The sequence below is a fragment of the Bufo bufo genome, chromosome 11, assembly GCF_905171765.1.
Source record: "Bufo bufo chromosome 11, aBufBuf1.1, whole genome shotgun sequence".
NCBI classification, from domain to species: domain Eukaryota; kingdom Metazoa; phylum Chordata; class Amphibia; order Anura; family Bufonidae; genus Bufo; species Bufo bufo.
This window is the reverse complement of record NC_053399.1, coordinates 7,465,731-7,481,415: the sequence shown is the minus strand read 5'-3', so window position 1 is coordinate 7,481,415 and position 15,685 is coordinate 7,465,731. Positions and strand designations below refer to the sequence as shown.

General features: G+C 46.8%; 2 protein-coding genes across 2 annotated transcripts in view; both read left to right on the top strand.

Annotated features, from left to right (window-relative positions):
- KLHDC1 (kelch domain containing 1) overlaps positions 1-11,709 on the top strand; it is a 54,231-nt gene extending 42,522 nt beyond the window's left edge. The window contains exon 14 of the transcript XR_005774806.1: positions 11,627-11,709. The gene's annotated coding sequence lies outside the window, so the exon portion shown is untranslated. The remainder of the gene's footprint in view (positions 1-11,626) is intronic.
- Positions 1-15,685, top strand: part of KLHDC2 (kelch domain containing 2) — a 34,411-nt gene that overhangs the window by 5,347 nt on the left and 13,379 nt on the right. The window contains exons 2-4 of the mRNA XM_040411671.1: positions 11,627-11,709; positions 12,804-12,921; positions 13,096-13,211. Coding sequence (XP_040267605.1) covers positions 11,627-11,709; positions 12,804-12,921; positions 13,096-13,211 — 317 coding nt within the window. The remainder of the gene's footprint in view (positions 1-11,626; positions 11,710-12,803; positions 12,922-13,095; positions 13,212-15,685) is intronic.

Genomic DNA, 15,685 nt, shown 5'->3' with positions numbered 1-15,685 from the left:
CTAGGGGGTTCTGGAAGTCCTTAATTTTTTCCTCCATGTCATTTAGTCTTTTGATGATGTCTTTTTGTTCTACAGTTAGAGCCTCCTCTGGAATATTTTTGTAGAGGTCCTTAAAGTAGTTGAGCCAGATGTCGCCATTTTGGATGTGGAGGTTGTTTTTCCTGGGTGCTGAGCCAATATTCTTCCATGTTTCCCAGAAAGAATTTTCCTGAAGTGCCTCTTCCAGCTGTTGCAGGTTTTTGGAGATGAGGTCTTGCTTTTTCTTTTTAAGGGTTTGTTTGTACTTTTTCTGTAGGGTGCTATGGGCTATCCTTAGGTCAGCGTTGTCAGGGTCTCTGTGTTTGTTATTGGAGACGGTCCGTAAGGTGTTCCTTAATGCTTTGCATTCTTTGTCGAATCATTTATTGGATTGTTTGTTGGATGGTTTCTTGTAGTTGGTTTTTCTCAGCTGGGCTGTTTCTGCAATAGTGTGTAGTATTTTATGGAAGTCCTTTGCTGCCTGGTTCACACCTGGTGGGCTTATCTCATAGGTGGTGTTTTGGAAGTTTTCAAGCAGTTTTTTAATGTCGGGTCTGTCAGTTACCTCTCTGTATTTTGTGGTAGACTGTTTGGACCATTTAAATGATGGTGGCAGGTTGCGGAGAGACGCCCGGTGGAGTTTTGGTGATGGTTTGCTAGAAGATTTGATGTATAGCAGTAGTTGGTTGTGGTCTGATAGGTGTGTTTGTGGGGTGACTGTAAAACCATTGATGAGTGTGGGGTTCATATCTGTGATGGCATAGTCTACCACACTGCTGCCTACATGGGAGCTAAATGTGTACCTTCCTAGAGAGTCTCCCTTGGTACGGCCGTTGAGGATGTAGAGGCCCAGACTGCGACACACATTCAGCAATTTTCTTCCGTTTCTGTTGGTTATACTGTCATAGCTGTTTCTTTGATTCTGTATGGACTCCTGGTCGTAATTTGCAAGGCCCAGTATGTGTGTGTTGCCATCAGAACTTGTATAGTCCTTTTCCCTTCCTGTCCTGGCATTGAGGTCTCCGCAGATGAGCACTTGTCCCAGGGATTGGAAGTGGATGACCTCATTTTGCAGGATCTCATAGGTGTCTGGTCTGAAATATAGAGACTCTGCTGGGGCAATGTATGCTGCACACAGGTAGATGTCAGACTGGGAGGTGAGGATGGAGCTGCTTATTCTTAGCCAGATGTGGCTCTCTCCTTTTTTGATTGCATTGATGTTCCCATGTAGCTCCTCCTTGTACCAGACTAGTATTCCTCCTGAACATCGGCCCTGTTTGATGTTTTTATCTTTCTGTGCGGGGACAGAGAATTCCCTATAGCCAGTAGGTACTGATGGTTCATCCTGTGTCCTGGTCCATGTTTCCAGGAGGATTTGTATGTCCGTCTCATATAGTCTTTGCTTGAAATCTGGATCATCTACTTTGGATCCGAAGGCTGAGGCATTCAGGCCCTGAATGTTCCAGCTACTGATTACTAATGATGTCATTTTTTGTTTGTATATTTATATACCTTGTAATGGGTGAATTTCTTGGGACCAACCGGTTTATAGGTGGTTGCCATTGTCTTGTCTTTTTTGCTTTTTTAGCTCAGTCACATCATTGCATAATGTGCTGAGGAGGGTTATTATCTCCTCCTCCTTTTCTCTGCTCTGTTGTGGTCTTGATATCCATCTTGAGGTGGGTGGTTTCCATTCTTGCCATCTTCGTGGACCAGTTCTTTGGCTGGGTGTATTGTTGTTGTATTGTATTCGTGGTGAGGTTTGGGGTCTTGCAGTTGTAATTCTGTCTGTCTGAGAATGGTTTGTGCCATGTTCAGGGTTGTGAGTTCTTTCAAGAACAATGTCTTTGAATTCTCTTGCCAGGTGACTGACCCCTTGTTTGTTCAGATGTTTGTTGTCATAGAGGTGTTGGGGCATTATAGAGTGGTGTTCTGCCAGGTGAATGGAAGGCTTTGACCTGGTTTTGTCTGCCAGCTCTGCATTGATTTGTTCGATTATGTTGTTTGGCATATCCCTCCTTGGAAGAAGGGAGGACAGAATTACTTTGGACTGTGGAAATTTTTGTTGGGCAGTCTCTGTTAGTTGCAATAATTTGTCCACAATGACTTCCGGTTGTTCCTGGATGTTGTTTGTGCCTGTGTGTATGATGATATGTTTGGGGTTAGTGAAATATGGATTGTTGATGACTCCTGTTGCCTGTTCAATTGTGAAACAGTGAATTTTGGAGACTCTTGTTCCTGGGAAGAGCCGTTTAGTGTTAAGGTATTTCCCGTTTGAGTCTATTATTAAGACAATTTCAGGAGTTTGTTGCCTGTTCTTGTGGTTTGATGGTTTGTTTGGATTTTTGCAGTTGTCTTGGCTGTTACTGGGCTTTGTAATATTAATTTTAGGAGGTTGATGGGTCTCACCCGTCTGTTGTTTGTTGATTGGCACTTTGTCTGGACAGACCATCCCTTTTAGTTCTGTTTCCTGATTGTGGGGTATCATCTGTGATTTTAGTATATTTATCTCTTCTCTCAACTGGGTGTTATCTTGCTGTAGTTGTTGCATTGTAGATCGTATTTCTAGTAGGGCAGACTTGTGTTCAGACTTGAGTGTATTCAGCTCTTCCCTCAGACGGTCATTTGCATTTCCATTGTCACCTAACTGTCTTTGGAGCTGCTCTTTGGACTGTACAAAATCTCTTTCTAGGTGAGATAAGCAATCTCTGATAATGTTGGGTGAGGGGACATCAGGCATGTCCATGGACAATGTCTTTGCTGCCATCTGTTTCTCATCATTTTTGTCTGTAGTTTTTAAATCCTTGGCTTGATCTTTCATTGAGGGGAAGGCATGCTCAAACTCCTCTAGTTGTTCCTCAATGCCTTGTGCCATGATGGTGCCATTGTGATAAATGTTAAATGTTAAATGTGATAAATGTCTCTCTCTCTCTCTCTCTCTCCTATGTGTGTCTCTCTCTCCTATGTCTCTCTCTCTCTCTCTCTCTCCTATGTGTCTCTCTCTCTCTCTCTCTCTCTCCTATGTCTCTCTCTCTCTCTCTCCTATGTCTCTCTCTCTCTCTCTCTCTCTCCTATGTCTCTCTCTCTCTCCTATGTCTCTCTCCTATGCTCTGTGTCTCTCTCTCTCTCTCTCTCTCTCTCTCTCTCCTATGTGTCTCTCTCTCTCTCCTATGTCTCTCTCTCTCTCCTATGTGTCTCTCTCTCTCTCCTATGTCTCTCTCTCTCTCTCCTATGTGTCTCTCTCTCTCTCTCTCCTATGTGTCTCTCTCTCTCCTATGTCTCTCTCTCTCTCTCTCCTATGTGTCTCTTTCTCTCTCTCCTATGTGTCTCTTTCTCTCTCTCCTATGTGTCTCTTTCTCTCTCTCCTATGTCTCTCTCTCTCTCTCCTATGTGTCTCTTTCTCTCTCTCTCTCCTATGTGTCTCTTTCTCTCTCTCTCTCCTATGTCTCTCTCTCTCCTATGTCTCTCTCTCTCCTATGTCTCTCTCTCTCCTATGTCTCTCTCTCTCCTATGTCTCTCTCTCTCCTATGTCTCTCTCTCTCCTATGTCTCTCTCTCTCCTATGTCTCTCTCTCTCCTATGTCTCTCTCTCTCCTATGTCTCTCTCTCTCCTATGTCTCTCTCTCTCTCTCCTATGTGTCTCTCTCTCTCTCTCTCTCTCTCTCTCTCTCCTATGCTCTCTCTCTCTCTCTCTCTCTCTCTCCTGTCTCTCTCTCTCTCTCTCTCTCTCCCCTATGTGTCTCTTTCTCTCTCTCTCCTATGTCTCTCTCTCTCTCCCCTATGTCTCTCTCTCTCTCTATGTCTCTCTCTCTCTCCTATGTCTCTCAAATTCAAATTCAAATTCAAAAAGCTTTATTGGCAGGACCAGATACATGTTAGCATTGCCAAAGCAGTTGAGTTTGCATAGGAAAAGGGGAAGGGGGTAATATAAAGGGGAAGGGGGTAATATAAAGGGGAATGGACATAAGTCTTTGAGAGTCCTCAGTTTCTCATGTCCCTCTCAGTCTGTGACACGCTGTCACATATTGGGCAGCTCTCTTCACCATTGGCTCCTCTTCTCCCAGTAGAATTTGGAGTTTCCTCTTCTCTTCTGTAGAATTGAAGTCCGGGATGAGAGCGGAGAGTCTCTGGAAGTGAGTGTCCCTCAGCGCTGAGTACTTGGGGCAATGTAGCAGGAAGTGTTCCTCATCCTCCGGGACCCCCTGGTCACATTGCTGGCACAGTCTCCTCTCTCTGGGCTTGTAGGTTTGTCTGTGCCGCCCTACTTCCATCTCCAGGCTGTGGGCGCTCAGTCTGTACAGGCTCATTGTCTGTCTGTCTTTGGGGTCTTGTAGCACCTCCAGGTACGGGGCCAGTTTGTAGTCTCTCTGCAGTGACTGGTAAATCAATAGTTTTTTGGAGTTTGTTATTTCGTATCTCCATTCTCCAACATGTTTTACTTTGGAGTTATAAATTATGATTTTTATTTGAGATTTTGTCAGGCCGCATTGTTGAGAGTTTTGGGGAGACAAGGTGTTGATAAGTTGATGCAGGCCACACGGCTTGGACTGGTTCTTACTGTCCAGTAGGGCTTTATGGTGGTAGGAGTTGGGACTGCTGTTTTGTAGGTGGTCCCAGTATGATAACGCCCTCTTCTGTACTGCGAGAAGTAAGGGAAATCTGCCCAACTCGGACCGGCAAGCACTGTTGGAGGTGCTCCGATGGACTTGGAGGAGGTGCTTGCAAAATTCCAGATGGAATGTTTCTGTTGGGCTGGGGTCCCATTTGGATGGGTCTGGGTAGGTGACAGGACCCCAAACTTCACTGCCATAAAGAAGAATTGGGGCGATGACGCTGTCAAATATTCTGAGCCAGACTCTCACGGGTGGTTTTAGGTGGTACAGCCGTCTCCTGATGGCATAGTAGGCTCTGCATGCCTTGTCTTTTAGTGCCTCTATGGCTGGCTTGAAGCTTCCTGATTGGGTGATGTCTAGGCCGAGGTATGTGTAGCTGTTAGTTTCATCCACAGTGCAGTTGTTTATTGTGAAGGAAGGGCTCTTTGTTTGTTTTGTATTTTTCTTTTGGAACACCATGGTTTTTGTTTTGCTCGAGTTGATTGGTAGTGCCCATGTGGCGCTGTATTTCTCCAGAACTTCCAGGCTGTCTTGTAGGCCTTTCTCTGTTGGTGACAGAAGTAGGAGGTCATCCGCATACAGCAGGAACTTCACCTCGGTGTCATGTAGGGTCAGTCCTGGTGCTGGGGAGGATTCTAGAGCTGCCGCCAGTCCATTGATGTAGATGTTGAAGAGGGTTGGACTTAGGCTGCAGCCCTGTCTGACTCCTCGGGCCTGCCGGAAGGGTTCAGTTCTTTTCCCATTCACCTTTACGCTGCAGCTGTTCTCAGTGTATGAACTCTTGATGACGTCGTATGTTTTCCCTCCTATTCCGCTCTCCAATAGTTTGAGGAACAGGCCTGGGTGCCACACTGAGTCAAATGCCTTCTTAAAGTCCACAAAGCAGGCGAATATCTTCCCATGTTTTGTATGGTGGACATGGTTCTTGATGAGGCTGTGCAGGGTGTATATGTGGTCTGTAGTGCGATGGTTTGGCATGAACCCCGCCTGACTTCTGCTGAGGACATTGTGTTGTGTCAGGAAGTTGAGGATCCGTTTGTTGAGAATACTGTTGAATAGTTTCCCTAGTGTGCTGCTGACACATATCCCCCTGTAGTTGGATGGATCATACTGGTCTCCGCTCTTATGGATGGGTGTTATGAGGCCTTGGTTCCATACTGTAGGGTAGTAACCAGCACTCAGGACCAGATTGAACAGTTTACACATTGCAGCGTGTACCTCTGGGGAGCCGTGTTTAATCATCTCCGGCAGGATTCCATCCATCCCACTGCATTTTTTGGTTTGCAGGTTTTGGATTTTCTCCCCAATTTCTTGTGGTGTAATCGGTACATCTAGGGGGTTCTGGAAGTCCTTAATTTTTTCCTCCATGTCATTTAGTCTTTTGATGATGTCTTTTTGTTCTACAGTTAGAGCCTCCTCTGGAATATTTTTGTAGAGGTCCTTAAAGTAGTTGAGCCAGATGTCGCCATTTTGGATGTGGAGGTTGTTTTTCCTGGGTGCTGAGCCAATATTCTTCCATGTTTCCCAGAAAGAATTTTCCTGAAGTGCCTCTTCCAGCTGTTGCAGGTTTTTGGAGATGAGGTCTTGCTTTTTCTTTTTAAGGGTTTGTTTGTACTTTTTCTGTAGGGTGCTATGGGCTATCCTTAGGTCAGCGTTGTCAGGGTCTCTGTGTTTGTTATTGGAGACGGTCCGTAAGGTGTTCCTTAATGCTTTGCATTCTTTGTCGAACCATTTATTGGATTGTTTGTTGGATGGTTTCTTGTAGTTGGTTTTTCTCAGCTGGGCTGTTTCTGCAATAGTGTGTAGTATTTTATGGAAGTCCTTTGCTGCCTGGTTCACACCTGGTGGGCTTATCTCATTGGTGGTGTTTTGGAAGTTTTCAAGCAGTTTTTTAATGTCGGGTCTGTCAGTTACCTCTCTGTATTTTGTGGTAGACTGTTTGGACCATTTAAATGATGGTGGCAGGTTGCGGAGAGACGCCCGGTGGAGTTTTGGTGATGGTTTGCTAGAAGATTTGATGTATAGCAGTAGTTGGTTGTGGTCTGATAGGTGTGTTTGTGGGGTGACTGTAAAACCATTGATGAGTGTGGGGTTCATATCTGTGATGGCATAGTCTACCACACTGCTGCCTACATGGGAGCTAAATGTGTACCTTCCTAGAGAGTCTCCCTTGGTACGGCCGTTGAGGATGTAGAGGCCCAGACTGCGACACACATTCAGCAATTTTCTTCCGTTTCTGTTGGTTATACTGTCATAGCTGTTTCTTTGATTCTGTATGGACTCCTGGTCGTAATTTGCAAGGCCCAGTATGTGTGTGTTGCCATCAGAACTTGTATAGTCCTTTTCCCTTCCTGTCCTGGCATTGAGGTCTCCGCAGATGAGCACTTGTCCCAGGGATTGGAAGTGGATGACCTCATTTTGCAGGATCTCATAGGTGTCTGGTCTGAAATATAGAGACTCTGCTGGGGCAATGTATGCTGCACACAGGTAGATGTCAGACTGGGAGGTGAGGATGGAGCTGCTTATTCTTAGCCAGATGTGGCTCTCTCTCTCTCTCTCCTATGTCTCTCTCTCTCTCCTATGTCTCTCTCTCTCTCCTATGTCTCTCTCTCTCTCCTATGTCTCTCTCTCTCTCCTATGTCTCTCTCTCTCTCCTATGTCTCTCTCTCTCCTATGTCTCTCTCTCTCCTATGTCTGTCTCTCTCCTATGTCTCTCTCTCTCTCTCTCTCTCTCTCCTATGTCTCTCTCTCTCCTATGTCTGTCTCTCTCCTATGCTCTCTCTCTCTCTCCTATGTCTCTCTCTCTCTCTCCTATGTGTCTCTTTCTCTCTCTCTCTCCTATGTCTCTCTCTCTCTCTCTCTCTCTCTCCTATGTCTCTCTCTCTCCTATGTCTCTCTCTCTCTCCTATGTCTCTCTCTCTCCTATGTGTGTCTCTCTCTCTCTCTCTCTCTCTCTCTCTCCTATGTGTGTGTCTCTCTCTCTCTCTCTCTCTCTCTCTCTCTCTCTCTCCTATGTGTGTGTGTCTCTCTCTCTCTCTCTCTCTCCTATGTGTCTCTCTCTCTCTCCTATGTGTCTCTCTCTCTCTCCTATGTCTCTCAAATTCAAATTCAATTCAATTCACATAAGCTTTATTGGCAGGACCAGATACATGTTGGCATTGCCAAAGCAGTTGAGTTTGCATAGGAAAAGGGGAAGGGGGTGATATAAAGGGGACTGGACAGAAGTCTGTGGAAGTCCTCCGCTTCTCATGTCCCTCTCAGTCTGTGGCACGCTGTCACATATTGGGCAGCTCTCTTCACCATTGGCTCCTCTTCTCCCAGTAGAATTTGGAGTTTCCTCTTCTCTTCTATAGAATTGAAGTCCGGGATGAGATCGGAGAGTCTCTGGAGGTGAGTGTCCCTCACTGATGAGTACTTGGGGTGTTCCTCGTCCTCCGGGACCCCCTGGTCACATTGCTGCTGGCACAGTCTCCTCTCCCTGGGCTTGTAGGTTTGTCTGTGCCGCCCTACTTCCATCTCCAGGCTGTGGGCGCTCAGTCTGTACAGGCTCATTGTCTGTCTGTCTTTGGGGTCTTGTAGCACCTCCAGGTACGGGGCCAGTTTGTAGTCTCTCTGCAGTGACTGGTAAATCAATAGTTTTTTGGAGTTTGTTATTTCGTATCTCCATTCTCCAACATGTTTTACTTTGGAGTTATAAATGATGATTTTTATTTGAGATTTTGTCAGGCCGCATTGTTGAGAGTTTTGGGGAGACAAGGTGTTGATAAGTTGTTGCAGGCCACACGGCTTGGACTGGTTCTTACTGTCCAGTAGGGCTTTATGGTGGTAGGAGTTGGGACTGCTGTTTTGTAGGTGGTCCCAGTATGATAGCGCCCTCTTCTGTACTGTGAGAAGTAAGGGAAATCTGCCCAACTCGGACCGGCAAGCACTGTTGGAGGTGCTCCGATGGACTTGGAGGAGGTGCTTGCAAAATTCCAGATGGAATGTTTCTGTTGGGCTGGGGTCCCATTTGGATTGGTCTGGGTAGGTGACAGGACCCCAAACTTCACTGCCATAAAGAAGAATTGGGGCGATGACGCTATCAAATATTCTGAGCCAGACTCTCACGGGTGGTTTTAGGTGGTACAGCCGTCTCCTGATGGCATAGTAGGCTCTGCGTGCCTTGTCTTTTAGTGCCTCTATGGCTGGCTTGAAGCTTCCTGATTGGGTGATGTCTAGGCCGAGGTATGTGTCGCTGTTAGTTTCATCCCCAGTGCAGTTGTTTATTGTGAAGGAAGGGCTCTTTGTTTGTTTTGTATTTTTCTTTTGGAACACCATGGTTTTTGTTTTGCTCGAGTTGATTGGTAGTGCCCATGTGGCGCTGTATTTCTCCAGAACTTCCAGGCTGTCTTGTAGGCCTTTCTCTGTTGGTGACAGAAGTAGGAGGTCATCCGCATACAGCAGGAACTTCACCTCGGTGTCATGTAGGACCAGTCCTGGTGCTGGGGAGGATTCTAGAGCTGCCGCCAGTCCATTGATGTAGATGTTGAAGACATCTATGTCTCTCTCTCTCCTATGTCTCTCTCTCTCTCTCTCTCCTATGTGTGTGTGTCTCTCTCTCTCTCTCTCTCTCTCCTATGTGTGTGTGTCTCTCTCCTATGTCTCTCTCTCTCTCTCTCTCTCTCTCTCTCCTATGTCTCTCTCTCTCTCTCTCTCTCTCTCTCTCTCTCCTATGTCTCTCTCTCTCTCTCTCTCTCTCTCCTATGTCTCTCTCTCTCTCTCTCTCTCTCTCCTATGTCTCTCTCTCTCCTATGTGTGTGTCTCTCTCTCTCTCTCTCTCTCTCTCTCCTATGTCTCTCTCTCTCCTATGTGTGTGTCTCTCTCTCTCTCTCTCTCTCTCTCTCTCTCTCTCTCTCCTATGTCTCTCTCTTATGTCTCTCTCTCTCTCTCTCTCCCTCTCTCTCCTATGACTCTCTCTCTCTCTCCTATGTCTCTCTCTCTCTCTCCTATGTCTCTCTCTCTCTCCTATGTCTCTCTCTCTCTCCTATGTCTCTCTCTCTCTCCTATGTCTCTGTCTGTCTCTCTCTATATGTGTCTCTCTCTCTCTCTCTCTCTCTCTCTCTCTGTCTCTCTCTCTCCCCCTCTCTCTCGCTGCCAGTTGAATACAGTTAAGTATCTGTAATTATCTCTTACCCAAAAATTCATTATTCCCTCCCCAATAATATTGCACCTGAACCCCCTTTTTTACATAGTTTGGAGGTGCTGGTCTGCCTTTCTTTGCACTGTATTTTTGGGGGGTCGATCAAGGTTTTCTTTTATTTTCTATTTTATCTGGGGTCCATCTTTCTTTAGGGGTTCTTCTAGGGTCCCCTTTTTTCGGGAGCCTCCTGACATTCCAGGCGGTCAGTTTGCTGACCATGTCCCTGATTGCACCCGACCGCTGCCCTCCCTGTGTCACTATTCTAGCGGTGTACACCTCGCTGGTTGTATACAGAACGATCGATCTGCAGCCCTGGGGGGGGGGGGGGTGACGGGAATTTCATCCTAAAAACGTGGCGGCTGTAACTTCTAGAGAGGCAGCTGGCCAGTTTGCACAGTATTTGGGGATGTCGTCGACTGCGATACGATATTGCATTATTTCTGGGCTGCATTCGCTGTATTACTAGTATCTGCTTCACTGCGACAGATCGGTGATAATTATCAAAAATTAATAGTGAGTTCTAGAGTGATTACTAGAGGCCTCTTGGGCTACTTTCACACCTGCGTTCGGTGCGGATCAGTCTGGTATCTGCACAGACGGATCCGCACCTATAATGCATTATTCATATAAAAAAAAAGTCTAAGTCAAAACGGATCCATCCCCATTGACTTACATTGTAAGTCAGGATGGATCCGTTTGGCTCCATGTCGTCAGCTGCAAGCTGCGTTTTGGTGTCCGCCTCAAAAGCGTCACGGAGACCAAACGCAGCCAAACTGATGCATTCTGAACGGATCCTTATCCCTGAAACGGATCTCACAAGCGGACCCAGAAACGCCGGTGTGAAAGTAGCCTTACATGACGTTAGGCCTAAGCTCCAAGGCGTGTGCCCTTTTCCTGTAGAAATGAACACATTACCATTACACAGGTGACGCCTTTGACTGGAGTTCTTCACTTTGCCTTTTGTTGTCCATCTGATGCAGACCACCAAGACGAGTTCTCCTTGCTTTGCTGGAGGATGCGGATGCAGGGGAAATTGGCGGGGCACAAGAGGCCTGCTGTCCAAAAAGAGTGCTCCGCAGCATGTCCCAGACACCGTGACACCGCTGCTGCATGTGAGGTGCTCAGTCCAGTGGGTGCTGTAGAGAGAAGCCTGGAAGACCCCAATACTTACAATACGTCAATGTCTGATCAGCAGGGATGGGGTGGACCTGCGGGACCCAAGCTGGCGGCACATTAAAGTGGCTGCAGTGCTCTTGGAAGGGCCACATCCCCTTCATTGTTTGCACAGGTGCAGCGTCTTAGGCTACTTTCACACCGGCGTTCTGGTTTTCGTTTGTGAGATCCGTTCGGGGCTCAGCGGTCCAAAACGGATCAGTTTTGCCCTTAATGCATTCTGAATGGAAAAGGATCCGCTCAGAATGCCTCAGTTTGCCTCCGTTCCATCTCCATTCCGCTCTGGAGGACGCCTGCAGCGTTTTGCTGTCCGTCTGTCGAAACTGAGCCAAACGGATCCGTCATGACACACAATGTATTTCAATAGGGACGGATCCATTTTCACTGACACAATAGAAAACGGATCCCTCCTTTCAATGGTGTTCAAGACGGATCCGTTTTGGCTGTGTTACAGATAGTACAACCGGATCCGTTCAGAACGGATGCAGGCGGTTGTACTATCTGAATGGATGTGAAAGTAGCCTTATCCGTATAGGTCGCCCCTTTATTGCAATGACCACTGGGGGTCTGTCAAACATTAATGGTGTGTCCTCGAAACCCCATAATCTGCCTCCATCATTCACTTTAAACCTTCCTCTTCACAGAACGCTCCGGTAGAAGAATTCTATGACTTCTACTTGCCTCGGGATGAAATCTGGATTTACGACATGGTAAACTGGGCCGCCTGGTGAGTGCATGTCAGGGCCATGAATGGCACATTGTATTCAGCTCTACCTTTTTACATTTATGACGCATCCCTGGGGGTCCGACCTCTGGAACCACCACTGTGGCAGAAAATGTCCCAAGTCCTCGCTCGGCCACATTGCAGGTCGATCAAGCCCCTCCACTCTCCAGTAAAAGTGTCAGGCGGTCAAAGCATTTATTACCTGTCCACAGGAAAGGTGATAAATATCAGATCTCGGGGGTCCGACTGCTGCAATCCCGAGAACAAGGGGTCTCGGAGTCCCTGCTCTGGATGAAGCAGACGCGCGCCTGTCAGTCTGCTGACATAGAGGGTGTGCAGTACTGCTTCTTTCATAGAGGGGACCCTGGGACCCTCTGTCCTTGGAATCATTGGGGGTCCTAATGGTTGATCCCCCAGTGATACATCATTTATCACCTATCCTGTGGGTTGATGGTAAATACCTTTCGTGGGATGACCCCTTTTAATGAGCGGGCTCGGCAACCCCTGCATCAGTTACAAAGCCCCCATATAGGTTAGATTACAATTTTCTTTTGGTATCCAGCGATTTCCAGGAATTTTGGGGCGTGGAGAAGGTGGGAAGAGTCGATGACGGATCGGGCGGGTTGGATTCTTCATGAGGCCAGTTATATGATGTGTATGGGGGAGCGCTGATGCCAATGAAATAATTGGGCTGGGTTATATGAAGCGTCTGGCAGCGTCTTGTTCGCGCATCGTCAGGAGTTGTCGGCTGACCTCTGTTTAAATTGCTTGTTTGGTTTCCGATATTGGCGGCGGTCTGACTCCCGTCACCCCTGTGAGCGCTGCGTTCTCTTTACCTGCTCAGGGAGCAATGTAATATCATCTCCTCCGTACCATTCATTGAATGGGAAGGAGCAGTTGTAGAACAGGGGGGCCGGGGTGCGATCTGATATTGATGACCTATCCTGAAGACACGTCATGAATATCGGAAACCGGACAATCCCTTTAAGGCTTTTTGCAGCTCGCATGGAGACCAAAGACCTTTTCTGATTTTCTTATCATTGGTGTTGGTTACGTGGATACTTTGCCGATAACATGTGGTATTTATTGTATTGCAGGCAGAAGAGGAAAACCAAGGGCAATGTCCCGCCAGCTATGTCCGGCAGCTGTGCCGCCTGTGTGGACGGAGTGCTGTACCTGTTTGGCGGTCATCATGACAATGGAAACACCAATATGGTCAGTTTCCCATAGATCAGCCCAATCTGCCCTGAATTACTCCCTGTCATCGGCCAGTCAGACTGGGAGCCCTGGGACCAGCTGTTATATGTGAAGTGCTGCAAAGCATTATGGGAGTTGATTTTTTTATTTTATTTTTTTGTCAAATAACTTGATATTTTTTTCCTTTTACAGCTTTTCATGTTAAATCTGATCCCTAAAGATGGCGACTTGTACTGGGAAAAGCTAGAGTGTAAAGGAACTCCGCCGTCTCCGAAGGATAAACTCGGGGTGTGGGTTTATCAGAACAAGTGAGTGTCTGCTTCAGGCCAATCGATGACTTTTCAGTAGGGGGGTCAGTAGTACTGAGTGGTACTTACCTGGTCAATCAAGCTCTGTTCACCCAGCAGCATCACATTACTGCTGCAGCCAATCAGCCGTGCACCAAAGAGGCCGGTGACTGGCTGCAGCGGTGATGTTCTGTCAGTGTGACATACCGCTGAAGCCGGAGTCTGGACAGAACTGGGGCAATGGCGCTGCATCTGCTAGGTAAGGCTACTTTCACACTTGGGCTGTTGTTTTCCGGTATTGAGATCCGGCAGAGGATCTCCATAGCGGAAAAAAAAACGTTTCAGTTGCGTCCTCATGCATTATGAATGGAAAGAGATCCGTTCAGCATGCGTCAGTGACTGGACACACAACCATTGCAAGCTGCAGTTTTGTGTTTGGTCATAAAAACGGAAAAGAATGGACCCGGCACTGAAAACGATGTAAGTCATTGGTGACGGATCCGTTTTTTTAGGAACCTAAAAAACTGGATCCGTCACCAATTGACTTTTAATGTATTTAGTGACGCATCAGTGTTTTTTTTTGTTATTGTTTTTCGGATTCATCAAAATGGATCTGTATAATTCCGGTATTGAGATCCTCTGCCGATCTCAATACCAGAATTAACAACGCAAGTGTGAAAGTCGCCTAAGTACCTCTCAGTTGTTTACCACGGGCAGCAGAACATGTATGTTTCCTTCTGAAGCATATTACGCTGCGCTGGCATGAGAAGTGGCACAATTATTAAGAGGCGCACACTGGCTAATAATCATGGTGCATATCAGGCCGCCTGTGCCCCCGAACTGAAATCTCCCCCTACCAGGAGCCAGATTATATTTCTGGTGTTTCCTCGCTCCCCTGGTGTCTAATTCTTCCTACTTTTTGAAGGGGTGTCTGAAAAAGCTTAAAAGTCGCAAAATTTGCAGCCATAATAAATCTGCCCCATAGTTTTAAAGAGCCGGGCACAGGGAGAGGAGTCTACTGGGCGCCTCTCCTCCGGCTGTCACAGGTAATGGGGGAGGGGAAAACGCCAGATACACACAAAAGAAATAGACAACAGTCAAAAGCTAAGGAAGAGGGATGGTGACCTCCTAGAAATCCCTAGACCTTCCCCTAACTCCTGCCAGTATGAGCAGATCCTGATGATGGAAATGCTCATACGCCGGATACCTAGGCCCTGCTGAAACTGACGAGCCCTAGGATAGATAGCAGGAGACGAGACAGCTGGTTCTTTCCCAGATGAAGGAACCCGCGTCTCCCTGAGGCCTAGAACCAAAACACACCAGAGAACAACAAACAGAAAAGGGAACAAGCACTTAGATTTGGGATGTCTGGAGAAGCAGGAGATCCAAAACAAACAAGCTCTAGCAACTCCAACAGCTTGGTCAGCAGTGTGAGGCGGACCTAAATAGAGCCTCATCACTGATAACTAGCAGAACCTGAGGAGAGGTGAGATCCTGCCAAACAACAACATACATAGAGGAAAACAGAGAGACCTGTCAGATAGACTCACGTGCAGCAAGTCTATCCAATCTTCTCACCTCTGTCACAGGAGGGACCGTGACACCGGCTTCTCCTCACATGGCTCAGCTTGATTGACAGTTCTCTTCAGATCTGCTCAGGGATCATCTCCAGTGTGACAGATTGGAAAAAAAAAGCGCTGGAGTCTACAGCCTAATATCTATTAAGATTTTATATCTACAGTCCTGATCAAAAGTTTAAGACCACTTGAAAAATGTCAAAAAATCCTATTTATCATGGCTGGATGTTAACAAGGTTCCAAGTAGAGCTTCAACATGCAACAAGAAGAAATGGGAGGGAGACAGAACATTATTTGAGCATTCAACTTAATGAAAACAACGAATAAACTGAAACAGGCTGTTTTTCAGCTGATTAAAAGTTTAGGACCTCACCTCAAAAAACCTCTAAACCCCCCCAAAACAGAAATCCAACCTCCAAACATAGCCAGCGGCCGTTTGACACCCCTGCACTTCCTGAAGCTCCATTGTTCCACTGAAGGAAAAAGCCCCCCAGACCATTATGGCGCCCCCTCCACTGTGGGGTGTAGAAAACATCTCCGGTGGGATCTGGAAACCATCAGGACCATCAAGGTAAAAAAAATTCTCATCAGAGAATAAAACTTTCTTCCACCTTTGAATGTCCCATGTTTGGTGCTCTCTTGCAAAGTCCAAACGAGCAGTTCTGTGGCGTTCAAGGAGACGAGGTCTTTGAAGACGTTTTTTGAAGCCCTTCAGTCTCAGATGCCGTCTGATGGTTATGGGGCTGCAGTCAGCACCAGTAAGGGCCTTCATTTGGGTCGAGGATCGTCCAGTGTCTTGACGGACAGGCAATTGGATCCTCCGGCTCAGTGATGATAAAAAAAAAATTGGGGTCTTCCACTTGACTTTTTTGTTCCATAACCCTCAGGATCATTTAAGAAATTCCAAATGACTGTCTT